At 51.7% G+C, this 15,368-nt stretch overlaps 1 protein-coding gene and 1 pseudogene across 3 annotated transcripts in view; both read right to left on the bottom strand.

Annotated features, from left to right (window-relative positions):
* Window positions 1-354: 354 nt before the first annotated feature.
* Window positions 355-15,368, bottom strand: part of BBS1 (Bardet-Biedl syndrome 1) — a 23,610-nt gene continuing 8,596 nt past the window's right edge. The window contains exons 4-13 of one of the 2 annotated variants that reach the window (XM_017857229.1): window positions 15,124-15,255; window positions 12,583-12,689; window positions 10,147-10,267; window positions 9,841-9,999; window positions 7,815-7,884; window positions 7,194-7,352; window positions 4,056-4,189; window positions 3,015-3,149; window positions 2,230-2,316; window positions 355-2,017 (exon numbers count right to left, since the gene is read on the bottom strand). In XM_017857229.1, the coding sequence (XP_017712718.1) occupies window positions 1,931-2,017; window positions 2,230-2,316; window positions 3,015-3,149; window positions 4,056-4,189; window positions 7,194-7,352; window positions 7,815-7,884; window positions 9,841-9,999; window positions 10,147-10,267; window positions 12,583-12,689; window positions 15,124-15,255 (1,191 nt within the window). In that variant the 3' untranslated portion in view covers window positions 355-1,930. Of the gene's footprint in view, window positions 2,018-2,181; window positions 2,317-3,014; window positions 3,150-4,055; window positions 4,190-7,193; window positions 7,353-7,814; window positions 7,885-9,840; window positions 10,000-10,146; window positions 10,268-12,582; window positions 12,690-15,123; window positions 15,256-15,368 lie in introns of those variants that run through there. The other variant, XM_017857228.1, reaches the window with a different exon arrangement.
* On the bottom strand, window positions 360-1,709 carry LOC108518673 (uncharacterized; annotated as a pseudogene). The gene has a single exon (XR_001882452.1). The product of XR_001882452.1 is annotated as an uncharacterized LOC108518673 (transcript).

Raw genomic sequence — 15,368 nt, 5'->3', positions numbered from 1 at the left:
CGCTCTGTCGCCCAGGCTGGAGTGCAGTGGCCGGATCTCAGCTCACTGCAAGCCCCGCCTCCCGGGTTTACGCCATTCTCCTGCCTCAGCCGGCCACAACTTTTTAAAGAAGGTATTTGAGGATATGTTTCACCAAATGAGGGTGAACTGAGAAATAGGAAGCCACTGGGCCCAGGAATCAGGATCTAGCCCAGGAGAGAGGCAAAGGGAATTTACCTGGAGAACAAACAGTCCTCAGTGAAGCAGGGGATGAAGGGAAGTGTCTAGAAAAAAGAGGAGCTGTCAGACGGTGGGGGAAGAATTAGCAATTGGCCCATCAGAAAACAAAGTAAATGAGAAACTCAGGGCAACTCATTAACTCCATTTAAAAAACAGTACAAGGAAGGTAATTTAATTATAGTCCAACTCTTGGCTCCGCAGTTAATAACTCACATAGTAATAGAAATAGTAATCTGAGTATTTTTTAACCTAATAACTAGGGATGGGGGAGGGGTGCTGACAAAAGAGAGCTAAAGCCTCATGTATGACAACAGGGAGTCAATAGGTAATGCCTAAGATTGATATATCAAGCAAGAGTCATATACACATTTTAAAAATAGTTGAACGAACTAGAAGTGACTACTGGGTAGGGGAGCTGTACTAGAGAATGGGAGAGACTGTTTTCTTGTTACAAACTGTGTAATTCCACATTAGTAAGTGGATACATGTTTTTAAATAAGTATGTTTTAGAAAGACACCAATTCTCCTTGTGCTTAATGTCCACAATTTCTCTCTAGTGTGTGCACTGGGCACCCTGCACTGTTTCTTGCTTCACGTTGCTTTATGAACACTTACTGTCCACATGGCACGGCTCATGTATTTCTTAGCGGTAGGTACGTAGTATTACATTACATAAATTTACATCAGGTGCTGGGCATATGTCTCCCATTTCATCCTCAGAAATAGCTATGATGAGAAAGGCCCCGCCTTTCCTGCTAATTCTCACGATGTGGCCACTGCCCTGGGAACTTCCCACCCAGGACTGATTTGGGCTCCAGGACATAGAAGGGCAACTAGATGGGCAGTTCTGGACTTCTGCCTCCTGTGGCACTTCCCCGGAGCCCCAGAAACACCTCTCCTGGTGCTCCTGGCCCTGGCTCTGCTCTGTCTCGCTCTGCCTTCCTCTCCTGGAGTTTCTTTCTGGGCATGAGCATCCCTGTCAGGAGCAGCTGCTGTGTGATCTTTAGGAGCTCTAGTGAGGCTGGAGCTACCAGCTCCCTGCGGGGCACCCTCTGCCCTCCTGCACCCCCTTCTCCCTGAACAACCGTTTTGTGGCATTGTAGGCCTGAGACTGGCTAAGTATAAGATTTCAGAGAAGTTTCCTGGGGAGATGAGGGCTATTCCCTGGGCTTGCTCAGCTGACAAGCAGAGAGGAGAGCACGTTTTGCCCGCAAGCTGAGTGGGCTGCAGCCCAGCCTCTGGAACTCCAGGGAGCAACAGGAGGCTCAGTCTCACCCAAGAAGAGCTTCTGATTTCCCTGGCCAGGACTAGCCCAATTTTGGCCTGCAGCGGGAGATAAGTGATGTGCATGAGGGATGTGGCAGTGGAGAAAGGTTGGGCCTGTCCTGCTCAGCTCAATTTGACCGCTTTGGAGCTCTATTCTGAGCCCGGTATGGTTTCTGGAAAAGGGCTGGGGAGGGGAGGGCGTAGCAGGACCTCAGCGGGACCATGCCTGGTTGGTCCTGTGGGAGGAGGAGTTGAGCCTTCCTGGGTACTCACTAACCTGCTACTATAGGCCCAGCAGTGGGGGTGGTGAGGAAGGGGGTGCTTAGGAGAGGGGAAACGAGGTATCACCCCAGCACACTGCTGTGTGAGGAGTGGGCCTGGGGCCACTGAACTTGCCCAGTTCTCCCTGGCTGATTGTACAGGGGCTTTCAAAGCAGCCAAGGGCTCAGGCGGCCGCCAACCCCTCGTTCCCAGGCATGTTGACATGGGCGCTCAGCAAGGGTGCGCTTTGGCCTTCTCGAAGCACCAGCACCTATGGAGGAGTGGCCATGGCAGCAGGGGGCATACACCCCTGACCCCTTGCCATTAGGGTCTGCGCTGGCCCTAATAACAGGCCATAGGGCTCCACTGTGCAGATACCCCCACCCCCACCCGGTAGCCCCCCAAGGGCTGTGTTGGCACTCACCCTTACTGTCCTCCCCAGGGTCCCGCTCACCTTCCACATGGTACAAGTGTGGGGCCTACCTTTATGATGTCTGAGATGCCCTTGTTACTGAGACTCTCCACAAAGGTCTCCAGGGGGTAGTTGAACCCAGGCACCAGCAAGGGTACCTAAGTGTGGGGACAAAGAAGTAAGGAAACCAGCCCTTGTGACAGTGTTTGGCACATTCCCAAGTGCATTCAAGCCCAGTCTCTGCTAAGCCTCAGCACCCCTGCAAGGTGGGCAAGACAACTGCTGGGTGGAGGAGGATGCAGGTGTGGTGAGGAAGTGAATGGCCCCGGGCCACATGGTGAGTGATGAAACCTAGACCTCTGGACTCCCGCCCAGTCTGGGGCTGTTTACTGCATATTCCAGTCTTTCGCAGTCTGGTCCTCCCAACTTGGGGTCAGACCTGGGCCCTAGGAGAAAACCAGGCCCTTCCCTCTGTGGGCGATGCTCCTTGAGGCACAGAGGCTCCTGTTCCTGTTGCAGGAGTAGCTGGGCAGCAGGGTGGGCTCTGGGGTCTCCCAGCCCCCAAAAGGCTTCTGGGAGGTGTAGGTGGGGCTCAGGCTCTGGCAGTTTTCCCAGCACCTTTGGTATGGCTCCTGGAGACCCCTCACAGGCTGCAAGAAAAGCAGCAGAGGTGGGGCTTGGGGCTCCCTCCAGAGGCTGGGGCCTTGGCCTGGTCTGTGGTGGGAGAATAGGTTTGCTGGCCAGCTGGCAGCCACCCACATGCTCTGACCCTGACCTGGCGGGGCTCTGTGGGCATCTCATCAGGCCCCTGCCCTGGCCTTTTCCACTCCATATCTAAGTGAGGAGCATCCAGTACCTTGAAGAAGGCCCGGGGCAGGGAATAGAGCGCCTCGTTGTACAAGCAGCAGACCAGCAGCCCCAGGACAGGACGGGCTGTCGAGGTGTTCTGCAGGTGAAGTGTGAGCTTAAAGGTGGGGCCAAGGCCCTGAACCTATGGAGCAGGTGGGTGGAGAAAGCCCTTAGGACCTAGCAGCCTTGGACACGGAGTACAGTGTGCTCTGCCTTCCTTCCTCCTACTCAATCTGCCTCCCAGCAGACACAGAAGACCAGAAGGGGCAGAGGGATCAGAAGAGGCTAGAGAGGGTGAGAGCCTGAGGGAGGCCAGGCGGCAAGTCAGAGGCAGAGCTGGCCTGGGACTGCAGGCCCCGACCCTCACCCTGAGCCCCTCACCCCTGCCCCCTGCCTGTCCCACCTCCCACTTTCATCCTAGGGTAGCCTTGACCGTTCATTTTTCTCCCGCTTCCCCCGAGTTGCCTTGTAGCCTCTTCCTCCTCTGCATCTATCCACTCTTTAGGAAAAGAGAACTCAGAACCTGGCTGGCTCAGATGCCACACCTCAGGGACACATTTAGAGCTGGTCAGAGCCCTGCTGACCCTAAGCTCATTTCCGCCTGAGCCTTGCGGGCTCCTCCTTGTGCCCGTGCTGGTCTCGGTGCTTGCGGGTGAGGCCGGGATGGCCCCTTCCCTGTACCCAGCAGTCCTAACACGTTGGGCTGCCCACGGTTACCAAAGTGACAGCCTCCTTCCCTGTACCATAGGTGTAAGGATCCCATCAGGTTCTTGGGAAGAAATATCCCAATGTGACTACCCTGTGGGCCTGAGCTGGACCCTCGGCATGACCAGCCGAGGAGAGAGGTGGCACAGGAGGGTGGGAAGGTGAGGCTGCTCTCACCAAGGAGGACATGAGACTCGTCCCCAGGTCTGCGGGAAGGTGATGGGGAGCACGGGCTGAGTTGGCTTGGAACTGGCTCTGGGGCTTAGCTGTGTGGCAGAGGGGTTCCCGCGCACCCTGGCCTCTGCCCCTCTGGCCCTGACTCTGCCCTCACCCAGATGCTCACCACAGCATGCAGCTTGAGTGGTTCTCGGGCTGTCGCGGACACGGGGCTCAGGCTGGACTCGAGGGCCTGCAGGTAGGCACGGGCAGCCCGCAGGCGCAGCAGGTATAGATCTGTCTGGAAGGCCCGGTGCATGGCTGTGGAGAAGGGTCCCAGAGGCTAACGGTGGATGTGGGGGTGGCAGGGAGGAGGCAGCAACAGGGCACTCCTGCTCAGGCTGGTGTGGGAAGGGTGCAAGAGGAGGGTGCTGCAGGAGCTGGAGAGGTGGGAAAGAGCCCAGCCTTCTGGCAAAACTGGATGCTGTGGCCTTGCCCTGCCTCTTCTCACTCTCTTACCACCTCCCTGCCCGCACTGTCTAGCTCCTTCGCTGGCTCCTCTGTCTGGCCCTAGAGGCTGGTGTTCTCCTGAGTCTGGTCCACGGTCCTCTTCTCATCCTCCATCTTCCTCCCCCAGACAATCCGTGTCCTGCCACAGCTCCGACCACCACAAAGAGGAACAGCCACGAGCTCCTGAGGGCAGGCCCCACATTCCTCCTGAGTCCTCAGTGTCCACGCTCGATATTGTGCATGTGTCTCCAGCAGCTTAGTGAGCACCCGCGCCTGCCTCCTGCTCATCTCCACGGGGAAGTCCCATCAACACCTCAGGCCCAATGCTGCGGAAACCAGCCTCATGGTCCTGCCTCCATCACTGCCTCCCTGTCCTTCAAGTCACCTAGGTCCACCCCTCACATCTCACCGTTTGCAGGATCACATGACTCTTCCCTAAGCTGCCTCCAGGGCCCACCCCACGCCCACCCCACTGTCCCTCCTCTTCCAGACTGGGCACCCCGGTCCCCCAGGCTGGCCTCGCTCTTCCATGGGTGTGAGGTGGCTTCTGCTATTCCGAGTTTCACGTTTTATGCCCTTTTTCTCCAGTACTTTTACAATTTATTTTAATCTATCCAGAACTAATTTTGTGGCCGATATAAAGAAAAGGTCTGATTTTCTTCCTTTTTTTTTTTGAGATGGAGTTTCACTCTTGTTGCCCAGGCTGGAGTGCAATGACACGATCTCAGGTCACTGCAACCTCTGCCTGCCGGGTTCAAGCAATTCTCCTGCCTCAGCCTCCCAAGTAGCTGGAATTACAGGCATGCGCCACCAAGCCTGGCTAATTTTTTGTATTTAGTAGAGATGGGGTTTCACCATGTTGGTCAGCTGGTCTCGAACTCCTGACCTCTGGTGATCCGCCCACCTTGGCCTCCCAAAGTGCTGGGATTACAGGCATAAGCTACTGTGCCTGGCCGAAAAGGTCTAATTTTCTTTTCTAGAAGCAAGTTGTCCTGATTGTGTGTTTTTGGACAGTCTCACATTTCCCTGCCAATTCAAAATGACACCTTTCATACACTCTGACTTTCCACATGTTAGGGTCAGTTTCTGGACTTCCTAATCCTGCCCCAATCTCCATTCTATTTCTACATCCACACCACAGCTTCTGATTCCCACAGCTTGAGTTCATTTTGCTACCTGATAGGGTAAGTCCCCTCACTCTTATTTTCCCCGATCTTCTTAGGTTTACTCTTTGAATCAACTGGCCAGGTCCTTAAAACAAACCCCACTGGGATTTTAACTGCAACTTAAAGCTTTACAGCATTAGGTCTTCCCATCCTGCAACTTGGTAAATCTCTCCACTTAAGCATTCTTGAAGGTGGTCTTTTCTGTTCTTGAAGAGTTTTACAATTTTATTAGACTTTGTACATCTTCTTTTTCTTTGAGATGGAGTCTTGCTCTTGTCGCCCAGGCTGGAGTGCAGTGGTGTGATCTTGGTTTACTGCAACCTTTGCCTCCTGGGTTCAAGTGATTCTCCTGCCTCAGGACATTACAGGCGCATGCCACCACGCCCAGCTAATTTTTGTATTTTTAGTAGCAAGGGGGTTTCACTATGTTGGCCAGGCTGGTCACAAACTCTTGACCTCAGGTGATCCGCCTGCCTCGGCCTCCCAAAGAGCTGGGATTACAGGCGTGAGCCACTGAACTGAACCTGCTTTCTTGAATCCAGGTCAACGCCCTGTGCCTCTGCCTACATTACCCTGCTCTGCCCTGTCTGGGGGGTCTGGCAATCATCTTTTAGGGTGAAGCCCAAAGTCACCTCGCTCTGAAGCCCTTCCCAAGCTTCCCAGGCAGAAGTCCTTACTCCCTCTGTGTGCTCCAAAAGCTCTTTGCAGAAACCCCTTCTACACCTGATCACGAAGTTGGCCCCTTCCTGAGTTCCTAAGGTAGGGACTATTCTTGTTTTTCTTTCTTTTTTTTTTTTTTTGAGATAGAGTCTCGCTCTGTTGCCTAGGCTGGAGTGCAGTGGCACGATCTTGGCTCACGGCAACCTCCACCCCCTGGGTTCAAGCGATTCTTCTGCCTCAGCCTCCCAAGTAGCTGGGACTATAGATGCACACCAACACGCCAGGCTAATTTTTGTATTTTTAGTAGAGATGGGGTTTCACCGTATTGGCCAGGCTGGTCTTGAACTCCTGACCTCATGATCTGCCCGTCTCGGCCTCCCAAAGTGGTGGAATTACAGGCGTGAGCCACCACACCCGGCCCAAGGTGGGGACTATTCTAATTCAAGGCACCTGGCACAAGGCCTGGCATAATCATAGGTACTGAATGAGTGAATGAATGAATGAACAAATAAACAAGTGGGCAGGAAAAACTGGACAAGAAGACACTGGTCAAATTCTACTTTTCTCTCTCTCTCTTTTTTTTGGGGGGGAGGGGAAAGAAGTATCATTATGTTACCCAAGTAGGTCTTAAACTCCTGGACTCATGCCGTCCCCCCACCTCTGACTCTCTGTAAGTGCTGGGATTACAGGCATGAGCCACCATACCCAGCCAAAATTCTACTTTCCTCATGAGAATTCCTGCATTTGGAAGTGACTGTTCCCTTCCCTGAATTCTAAGGGTTCTTGCTATCACCCACAGCACCTTCCGGCCCGAGGAACAGTGATTTGCAGGCAAGATGTACCTCCTAGGCTGTCCCTGGATTTCCAGAGGTGAATGACCTGCCTAGTTGGCCGAGATCTCCTCCCACTACACAGGCAGCACTCCCCCAGCTTTGCTGTGTAGGAGCAATGGAGGAGGAAGAAGGGAAAGGACCCAGTCTGAGTCTCACCGGTGCCAGCCTCCCGCTCTCGCAGTGTCTGATCCACGTAAAGCCGGGTCTTTCGGGGCACGTTGAGTTTCATGGCCTGGGCTGGTGGGGGACCCACCTCACCTCCTCCCTCTACAAACACTGCTGTACGCTTCAGGATCTTGATGATCAGGCCACCACCTAGGGAAATGAACAGTGGAAATGGATTTGTCCTCCCTACTTCTACCCACATTCCCATTCTTTCTTCCCCAAACAATCTGCCTCCTATAGAGTTGCTTCTGTACACATCTGTCTTCCAGATGAGACTATTTCTGGAAGTAATGAACTGCATCTTAATAGTCTCCCATCATTAATCCATTAATCCGCTTAGCAGTTATTTGTGGAGTACTGTGATGTTCCTGGCATTGTGGCAGGCACAATGCCTGGGCGTCCTGGGTGAACTAGAGAGATTGAATCCAGCCCAGGACCCAGCCCCTGGGCTTTCCCGGTGGAGGCCTAGCTCCAGGAGGACACATCTGTAGGCCTTGCTTTCCACACCCAGGTCCACCCATGCTTCATACCCACCTTCTCCTCTTTCCCCAGAAGCAGCCCTGTCCCTTCACTCCCACCTCCAAAGCCCTTGCCAGGTCTGACTCCACTCACCTCGAGTGGTCATGATGAGGGTGTTGTCCTCCCGCCCGTAGCGGCCAAAGCAAAGACTGGTCACTGCATCCTATGTGGAGACGTCAGAGTTTAGCTGGGGAAATATCTTGAAGAGGCAAGCAAGACAGGGGATGGCTAGGGGAGGCCCCAGATGTAATAGGTGAGAAGTGATAAGAGATAGGCCTGGGGCATCACTGCTTCTGAAATATTTCCTATATTTCTCATCTCCACTCCAATCTCACTACCTCAGTTCTAGACTAAATATCACTGGCCCTCACTTTTGCAGTCAGCCTCCAAATAGGTCTCCCAGACTCGTCTTTCAGGTCTTTCTCCCCAGTCTGTCCTTCACAATGCTGCCTTTGCTACCTTTCAAAAACACAAATATGTCTGATCTCTGCTAGAAAACCTCCAATGGCTTTTGTCCTCTTTGTTAGGACACTGAAGGCCTTCAACATTTGACTCCAACCAGCCTTTTCTGTCAGTTCTCTCCTCTTGACCCTTCTTTCAACCAGCATACCACCAGCCCTCCCAGCACCTATGGCCCAAGCCAGTTGTTTGCAAATTTTATATTGTGACACGGGACAATTTACACACACAGGTGCACACATGTACACACACAGTTTCACTTGTGACATACTTTTTTTTTGAGACAGAGTCTCACTTCATTGCCCAGGCTGGAGTGCAGTGGCACAATCTCCAGCTTACTGCAACCTCCGCCTCCTGGGTTCAAGTGATTCTGCCTCAGCCTTCCCAGTAGCTGCGATTATAGGCGTGCACTGCCATGCTTGGCTAATTTTTGTATTTGCATTTGTAATTATTTATTTTTGTTGTTGTTTTGTTTTTTTGTTTTGAGACAGAGTCTTGCTCTGTGGCCCAGGCTGGAGTGCAGTGGTGCGATCTCAGTTCACTCCAACCTTCGCCTTCCATTGTTCAAGTGATTCTTCTGCCTCAGCCTCCCAAGTAGCTGGGATTACAGGTGTGTGCCATCACACCTGGCTAATTTGTTTATTTTTAGTAGAGACGGGGTTTCACCATGTTGGCCAGGCTGTTCTAGAACTGTGATCACCTGCCTCGGCCTTCCAAAGTGCTGGGATTACAGGCATGGGACAGTGTGCCCGGCCCTCACTTGTGACATACTTTGAATTTACTATTCTATTTTTTTAAATGTTGCTGGTTGTGATCCACTAAACTGATTTAATGATTCACAACTTAGAGTCTGAAAACCTCTGGTCCAAACTCATCAAATGACCTGGATCCCTTAATCAAGAGCCTTCATACTTCTCAGGCTTTATTCATGCTATTCTCTGTGCAGAATGTTCTTCCTCCATTTATCCACCTGACAAACTGTTTTGAGGCCCAGCTGAACTGTCACTTGTTCTGTGAAGTGTCCCATGGAGTCCATCCCCATTTATCTCACCCCCCCACCCTTGTCACTCAGCCCCCTCTGAGCTTTTTAGCACTTTGCTCTGCTTCAGTCCGCCCTGCTTTTAAATTTGCTGTGTCTCTGGCTGGCTGTTACCTTAGACTGTAAGCCTTCTGAAAACAAGGACTTAGTCATCATATTACACCCTCTCACCCCTACCAGTATGGTGACTTGTACATATGAGGTGCTCAACACATTTTTTTTTTAAGATGGAGTCTCGCTCTGTTGTCCAGGCTGGAGTGCCATGATGTGATCTCGGCTCACTGCAACCTCTGCCTCCCAAGTTCAAGCGATTCTCCTGCCTCAGCCTCCTGAGTAGCTGGGATTACAGGTACGTGCCACCATGCCCAGTTAATCTTTGTATTTTCAGTAGCAAGAGGGTTATGCCATGTTGGCCAGGCTGGTTTTGAACTCCTGACCTCAGGTGATCTGCCCACCTTGGCCTCCCAAAGTGCTGGGATTACAGGTGTGAGCCACTGCGCCTGGCCTCAACAAATGTTTTTGAAATGCATCAATGTGTGATCGGGAGAGGCAGCTAAGAAGCCCCGGAGGTGACACCAGGGCAAGGAGGAGTGAGCAGCAGATGCCACAGATGGGGCTCACCGGGGTGTGGATGACGTTGAGCAGGGCCTTGTCGCGATAAATGCGGACCTCTCCATTGGCCAGCCCAGCCATGACGGCCTGCAGGCCCCGGGAATGCTGCTCCAGGAGGTTCATGGTCAGGATGGCTGCAGGCATCTGCACTGTCCACAGCTTCTTCCCCTGGCAGGGAACAGCCAGTGTCTGTGGAGGGCTCAGGGCTTACAGTGGAAAGAAGAGTTTCTGGGGTGGGGAAGCCAGAGGGCTTCCTTGCCAAGGGGGCGTTGGGGACATAGGCATGGAGGGGCTGCTGTTTGCTGGGGGCCGCACCTTGTGGGTGAAGCCGTGCAGGCTGTCTTGGGTACTGCCCACCACTAGGACCTTGTGTACCCGGATAAGTCCCACAGGCTGGGCGCTCAGCTCGATGCAGTACTTGGGGTGCTTGGAGTCTCTGTGGAATAAACGACACACTGTCCGGCCCCAGAGAAATCGTCTCCACTTCCATGGCTGACCCTCCTCTTTCTAAACCCCATGGACTCACCTGGGAGGAACACTGGCCCCAAAGCATATGACCCTGGGATTATTTCCACCTCTGCCACCTTAGTAAATGTGTGGTCTTGGAAAAGATCAAGTGTGTCTTCTCCCACCTTCACTATAGTGGCTGGTATGATCATCTGGCATTTAACAGAGTTTTCAGTGAGTTTACCTTTGGCTGCACTAGTCAGGACAAGTGGACTTAGGCACTTTATTATGAGAAAAGGATGAAGAGCTTTGCCCTGTGTCAATGTAGTTTTTAGTTTACTGGCCTCTGAATTTTAGTTTCCCTTTCCAGAAAGTACAGTTAGCTCCTCCCTATTCGAGAAGCACACGCCAATGTCTTTCCCGCTTTGAGTTGGCCTACAACACTCTTCCCCACTTTCTCAACAACTGGTTCCATCTTAACCTTCAAGCCACCTCCACAGAGAGGTGTTCCTGATCACCTTTATGCATTATTTTTCCCCACTGAGCTTGTATGTTTTCTCCATAGCACTCATCCAATTTGTAGGAATATCTTGGTTTCTTCACTTTAATATATCTGTCTTCCCCATGAGGACAGGGACCATATTTATCTTGTTCATCAATATATCCCTAATACCACACACTGCATAATGCATAGTAGGTGCTCAATAAATATTTATTGAATTAAAAAAATGCATTTTAGACTGGGCGTGGTGGCTCATGCCTGTAATCCCAGCACTTTGGGAGGCCAAGGTGGGTGGATCACGAGGTCAGGCATTCAAGACCAGCCTGGCCAATGTGGTGAAACCCCATCCCTACTAAAAATTCAAAAATTAGCCAGGTGTGGTGGCGCACACCTGTAGTCCCAGCTACTCAGGAGGCTGAGACAGGAGAATCGCTTGAACCTGGGAGGTGGAGGTTGCAGTGAGCCGAGATTGTGCCACTGCACTCCAACCTGGGTGACAAAGTAAGACTCTGTTTCCAAAAAAAGAAAAAAAAAAAAAAGCATGTTATATGGAATATTAAACTAATGCATAAACAAGTGTCATGTCATGTACCCTGGAAAGTAACAAATATGGGACATTTTTTTTTTTATTTCTTCCCATCTGTTTTCTTTACTTTTTTTTTTTTTTTTTGAGACGGAGTCTGCTCTGTCACCCGGCTCTGGAGGGCAGTGGCCGGATCTCAGCTCAGCTGAAGCCTCCGCTAGCCAGGTTTACAGCCAATTCTCCTGCTCAGCCTCCGGAGTAGCTGGGAGCTACAGGCCCCACCACGCTCGCCCGGCTAGTTTTTTGTATTTTAGTAAAGAGACGGGGTTTCATCACCGTGTTAGGCCAGGATGGTCTTCGATTCCGCTGACCTCCGGATCCGCAACCGTCTCAGCCTCCCAAAGTGCTGGGATTACAGGCTTCAGCCACTGCGCCCGGCTTCTTTTCTTTTTTCTTTTGACACGGAGTCTCGCTTTGTCACCCAGGCTGGAGTGCAGTGCTCACCGCAAGCTCCACCTCCCAGGTTCATGCCATTCTCCTGACTCAGCCTCCTGAGTAGCTGGGACAACAGGCGCCTGCCACCACGCCTGGCTAATTTTTTTTATTTTTAGTAGAGACAGGGTTTCACTGTGTTAGCCAGGATGGTCTCGATCTCCTGACCTCGTGATCCGCCCGCCTCGGCCTCCCAAAGAGCTGGGATTACAGGCGTGAGCCAACACGCCTGGTCCTTTTTTTTTTTTTTTTTTTTTTTTTTTTTTGAGTCTCGCTCTATTAACCAGGCTGAAGTGCAGTGGTGCGATCTTGGCTCACTGTAACCTCCACCTCCCGGGTTCAACCAATTCTCCTAACTCGGCCTCCCAAATAGCTGGGGCTAGAGGCGTGCGCCACCACGCCCAGCTAATTTTGTATTTTTAGTAGAGACAGGGTTTCACCATGTTGGCCAGGCTGGTCTTAAACTCCTGACCTCAGGTGATCCACTTGCCTTGGCCTCCCAAAGTGCTGGGATTACGGGTGTGAGCCACCGCGCCCAGCCTATCCTCTCATCTCTGATCACTCCCGTACTATAGCCACCCAGGCTAGTCTCTCACTGTGCCAGCCCCTATCTCACAAGCCTCCAGCTATCTTCCCTGGGCTTGTGGGCTCAGCCTCCTTTATGAAGTTCTCAGCTCTTTGCATTTCCAAATTCCAGCCTTAAAGCCCACTCTCATCTTGCAAGCCTCTGAAGCCACCAGCTTTCTGAGATGTTCCTACCGGCCCCGGAGACCATGGTTGTGGCTACCTTCTCAGAATATAGATGTTTCCATTGCGGCAGGCTGCGGCAAGCCGGAACTCAACATCAAACTGGCCGGAAACCTCTAGGAAGACAGGGACGCTGGGAAGGCTCATCTGCAAAGAGGTGCAAACACTCCAATTTCTCTGGAGCCCCCATCCCTCCCTGCCCTGTCAGTAACTCCTCTGAGTGAGTGCCTGGTCTAAAGTCCCAATCTCCTCCCTCACACCCAGTTTAAACTCAAACAGTTTTTCCGGAGGGAAACTTGGGGCAACATTTAGCAAAAGCCTTTTAGTCTGTGTCTTTTATTTATTTATTTATTTTGAGACAGAGTCTTGCTCTGTCGCCCAGGCTGGAGTGCAGTGGCACAATCTCGGCTCATTGCAAGCTCCGCCTCCTGGGTTCACACCATTCTCCTGCTTCAGCCTCCCGAGTAGCTGGGACTGTATACAGGTGCTTGCCACCATGCCTGGCTAATTTTTTGTAGTTTTTAGTAGAGACGGGGTTTCACCGTATTAGCCAGGATGGTCTCGATCTCCTGACCTCATGATCCTCCTGCCTCGGCCTCCCAAAGTGCTGGGATTACAGGCGTGAGCCACCGCGCCCGGCCTTGTCTGTGCCTTTTGACTAAACAATGCCACTTCTAGGACTGCATCCTAATGCTGTACTTAAACAACCATGCAGCTGGGTATGGTGGCCCACGCCTGTAATCCCAACACTTTGGATCGCTTGAGCTCAGGAGTTCAAGACCAGCCTGTCCAACATGGCAAAACTTTGTCTCTACCAAAAGTACAAAACTTAGCTGGGCGTGGTGGTCCCACAGATGAGAGACTGAGGTGAGAGGACTGCTTGAGCCCAGGTGGCACAGGTGGCAGTAAGCTGAGATTGTACCACAGCACTTCAGCCTGGACAAGAGAGCAAGACTGTCTCAAAAACAAACAAAGAAGCATGCAAGGATATTTGGGTAAAAAAGTCTACAGCATTGGTATTAATAGCAAAAAATGAAAAACAATTTAAATGTACAATAGGTGACAGCATAAATAAATTATGGTATGTCTATATGATGGATATTGTGTGGTCTTTAAAAAGGCTGATGTGGGGTTGGGCATGGTGGCTCACGCCTGTAATCCCAGCACTTTGGGAGGCTGAGATGCAGAGATCACCTGAGGTCAGGAATTTGAGACCAGCCTGGCCAACATGGTGAAACCCCATCTCTACTAAAAACACAAAAATGAGCCTGGCGTGGTGGTGCATGCCTGCAGTCCCAGCTACTCAGGTGGCTGAGGCATGAAAATTGCTTGAACTCGGGAGGTGGAAGCTGCAGTGAGCTGAGATAGAGCCACTGTACTCCAGCCTGGGTGACACAGGTGACTCAAAACAAAAAAACAGAACAAAAAAAACAAAAGGCTGATGTGGTTTTATAGATACAGAAAGATACCGATGATATACTGCTACATGAAAAGAACATGCTACATGAGCCTCCTGCTTTTATTATTTACTTATTGTTTTTAGAGACAAGGTCTTTTTTTTTTTTTTTTTTTTTTTTATGACGGGTTTCTGCTTGTGGCCCCTGGGGGGGAGGGGCGGGCTCACCCCGCCGTCGAACCCCCCCCCCCCGGGTTCACGCCATTCTCCTGCCTCAGCCTCCGGAGTAGATGGGACTACAGGCGCCCGCCACCTCGCCCGGCTAGTTTTTTGTATTTTTTAGTAGAGACGGGGTTTCACCGTGTTAGCCAGGATGGCCTCGATCTCCTGACCTCGTGATCCGCCCGTCTCAGCCTCCCAAAGTGCTGGGATTACAGGCTTGAGCCACCGTGCCTGGCCGAGACAGGGTCTTACTCTGTCACCCAGGCTGGAGTGCAGTGCCACAATTCATAGCTCACTGCAGCCTCAAACTTTTGGGCTTAAGCCATCCTCCTGCCTTGGCCTCCCAAAGCACTAGGGTTAGAGGCATGGATCACCACACCCAGCTAATCCTGTTCTTATAAAGATAAGTATTTACATCAAGTTATATATCTATGTCTAAATATGAAAATGTCTAGAAAGACCTATGCCTCAACTTTAATAGTACATATCCATGGGCAGCAGGATTTTTTGATATATATCTTTCTTTTTTTTTTTTTGAGACGGAGTCTTGCTCTGTCGCCCAGGCTGGAGTGCAGTGGCCGGATCTCAGCTCACTGCAAGCTCCGCCTCCTGGGTTTACGCCATTCTCTCGCCTCAGCCTCCTGAGTAGCTGGGACTACAGGCGCCTGCCACCACGCCCGGCTAGTTTTTTGTATTTTTTTTTTAGTAGAGACAGGGTTTCACCGTGTTAGCCAGGATGGTCTTGATCTCCTGACGTAGTGATCCGCCCATCTCGGCCTCCCAAAGTGCTGGGATTACAGGCTTGAGCCACCGCACCCGGCCTGATATATATCTTTCTTTATGCTTATCTAGTTTCTAATTTTTCTACAAGGAACATATATATCACCCAGAACTAACTGTGAAGCATGGGGAGAGAATGTAGCCTGAGCCTCCAGTGTGCCCAGGGTCAGACCTGACACTGACCTTGGCTAAAATGGTGAAAGCCTCAGGATCAAGTACCAGGAGCTCCTTGTTCTCGGTGCCCAGCACCAGGCAAGACACAGCATCCTCGTCAGCCAGGTTCTTCTTCAAGGTGGTCATGGTGGTGATGACTGTCTACAGAAGGACTCCAGGGGTCACCCAGGGAACCTCCACACACCACCCCCAAGATACTCCCAGAATGCCACAGGAGGGAAGAAAGAGAGCAAAGGAGGATGAAGAGGATGTAT

This window comes from Rhinopithecus bieti, unplaced genomic scaffold (genome assembly GCF_001698545.2).
Source record: "Rhinopithecus bieti isolate Rb0 unplaced genomic scaffold, ASM169854v2 scaffold_44159, whole genome shotgun sequence".
Classification (NCBI taxonomy): domain Eukaryota; kingdom Metazoa; phylum Chordata; class Mammalia; order Primates; family Cercopithecidae; genus Rhinopithecus; species Rhinopithecus bieti.
This window is presented reverse-complemented; position numbering and strand designations above follow the sequence as displayed.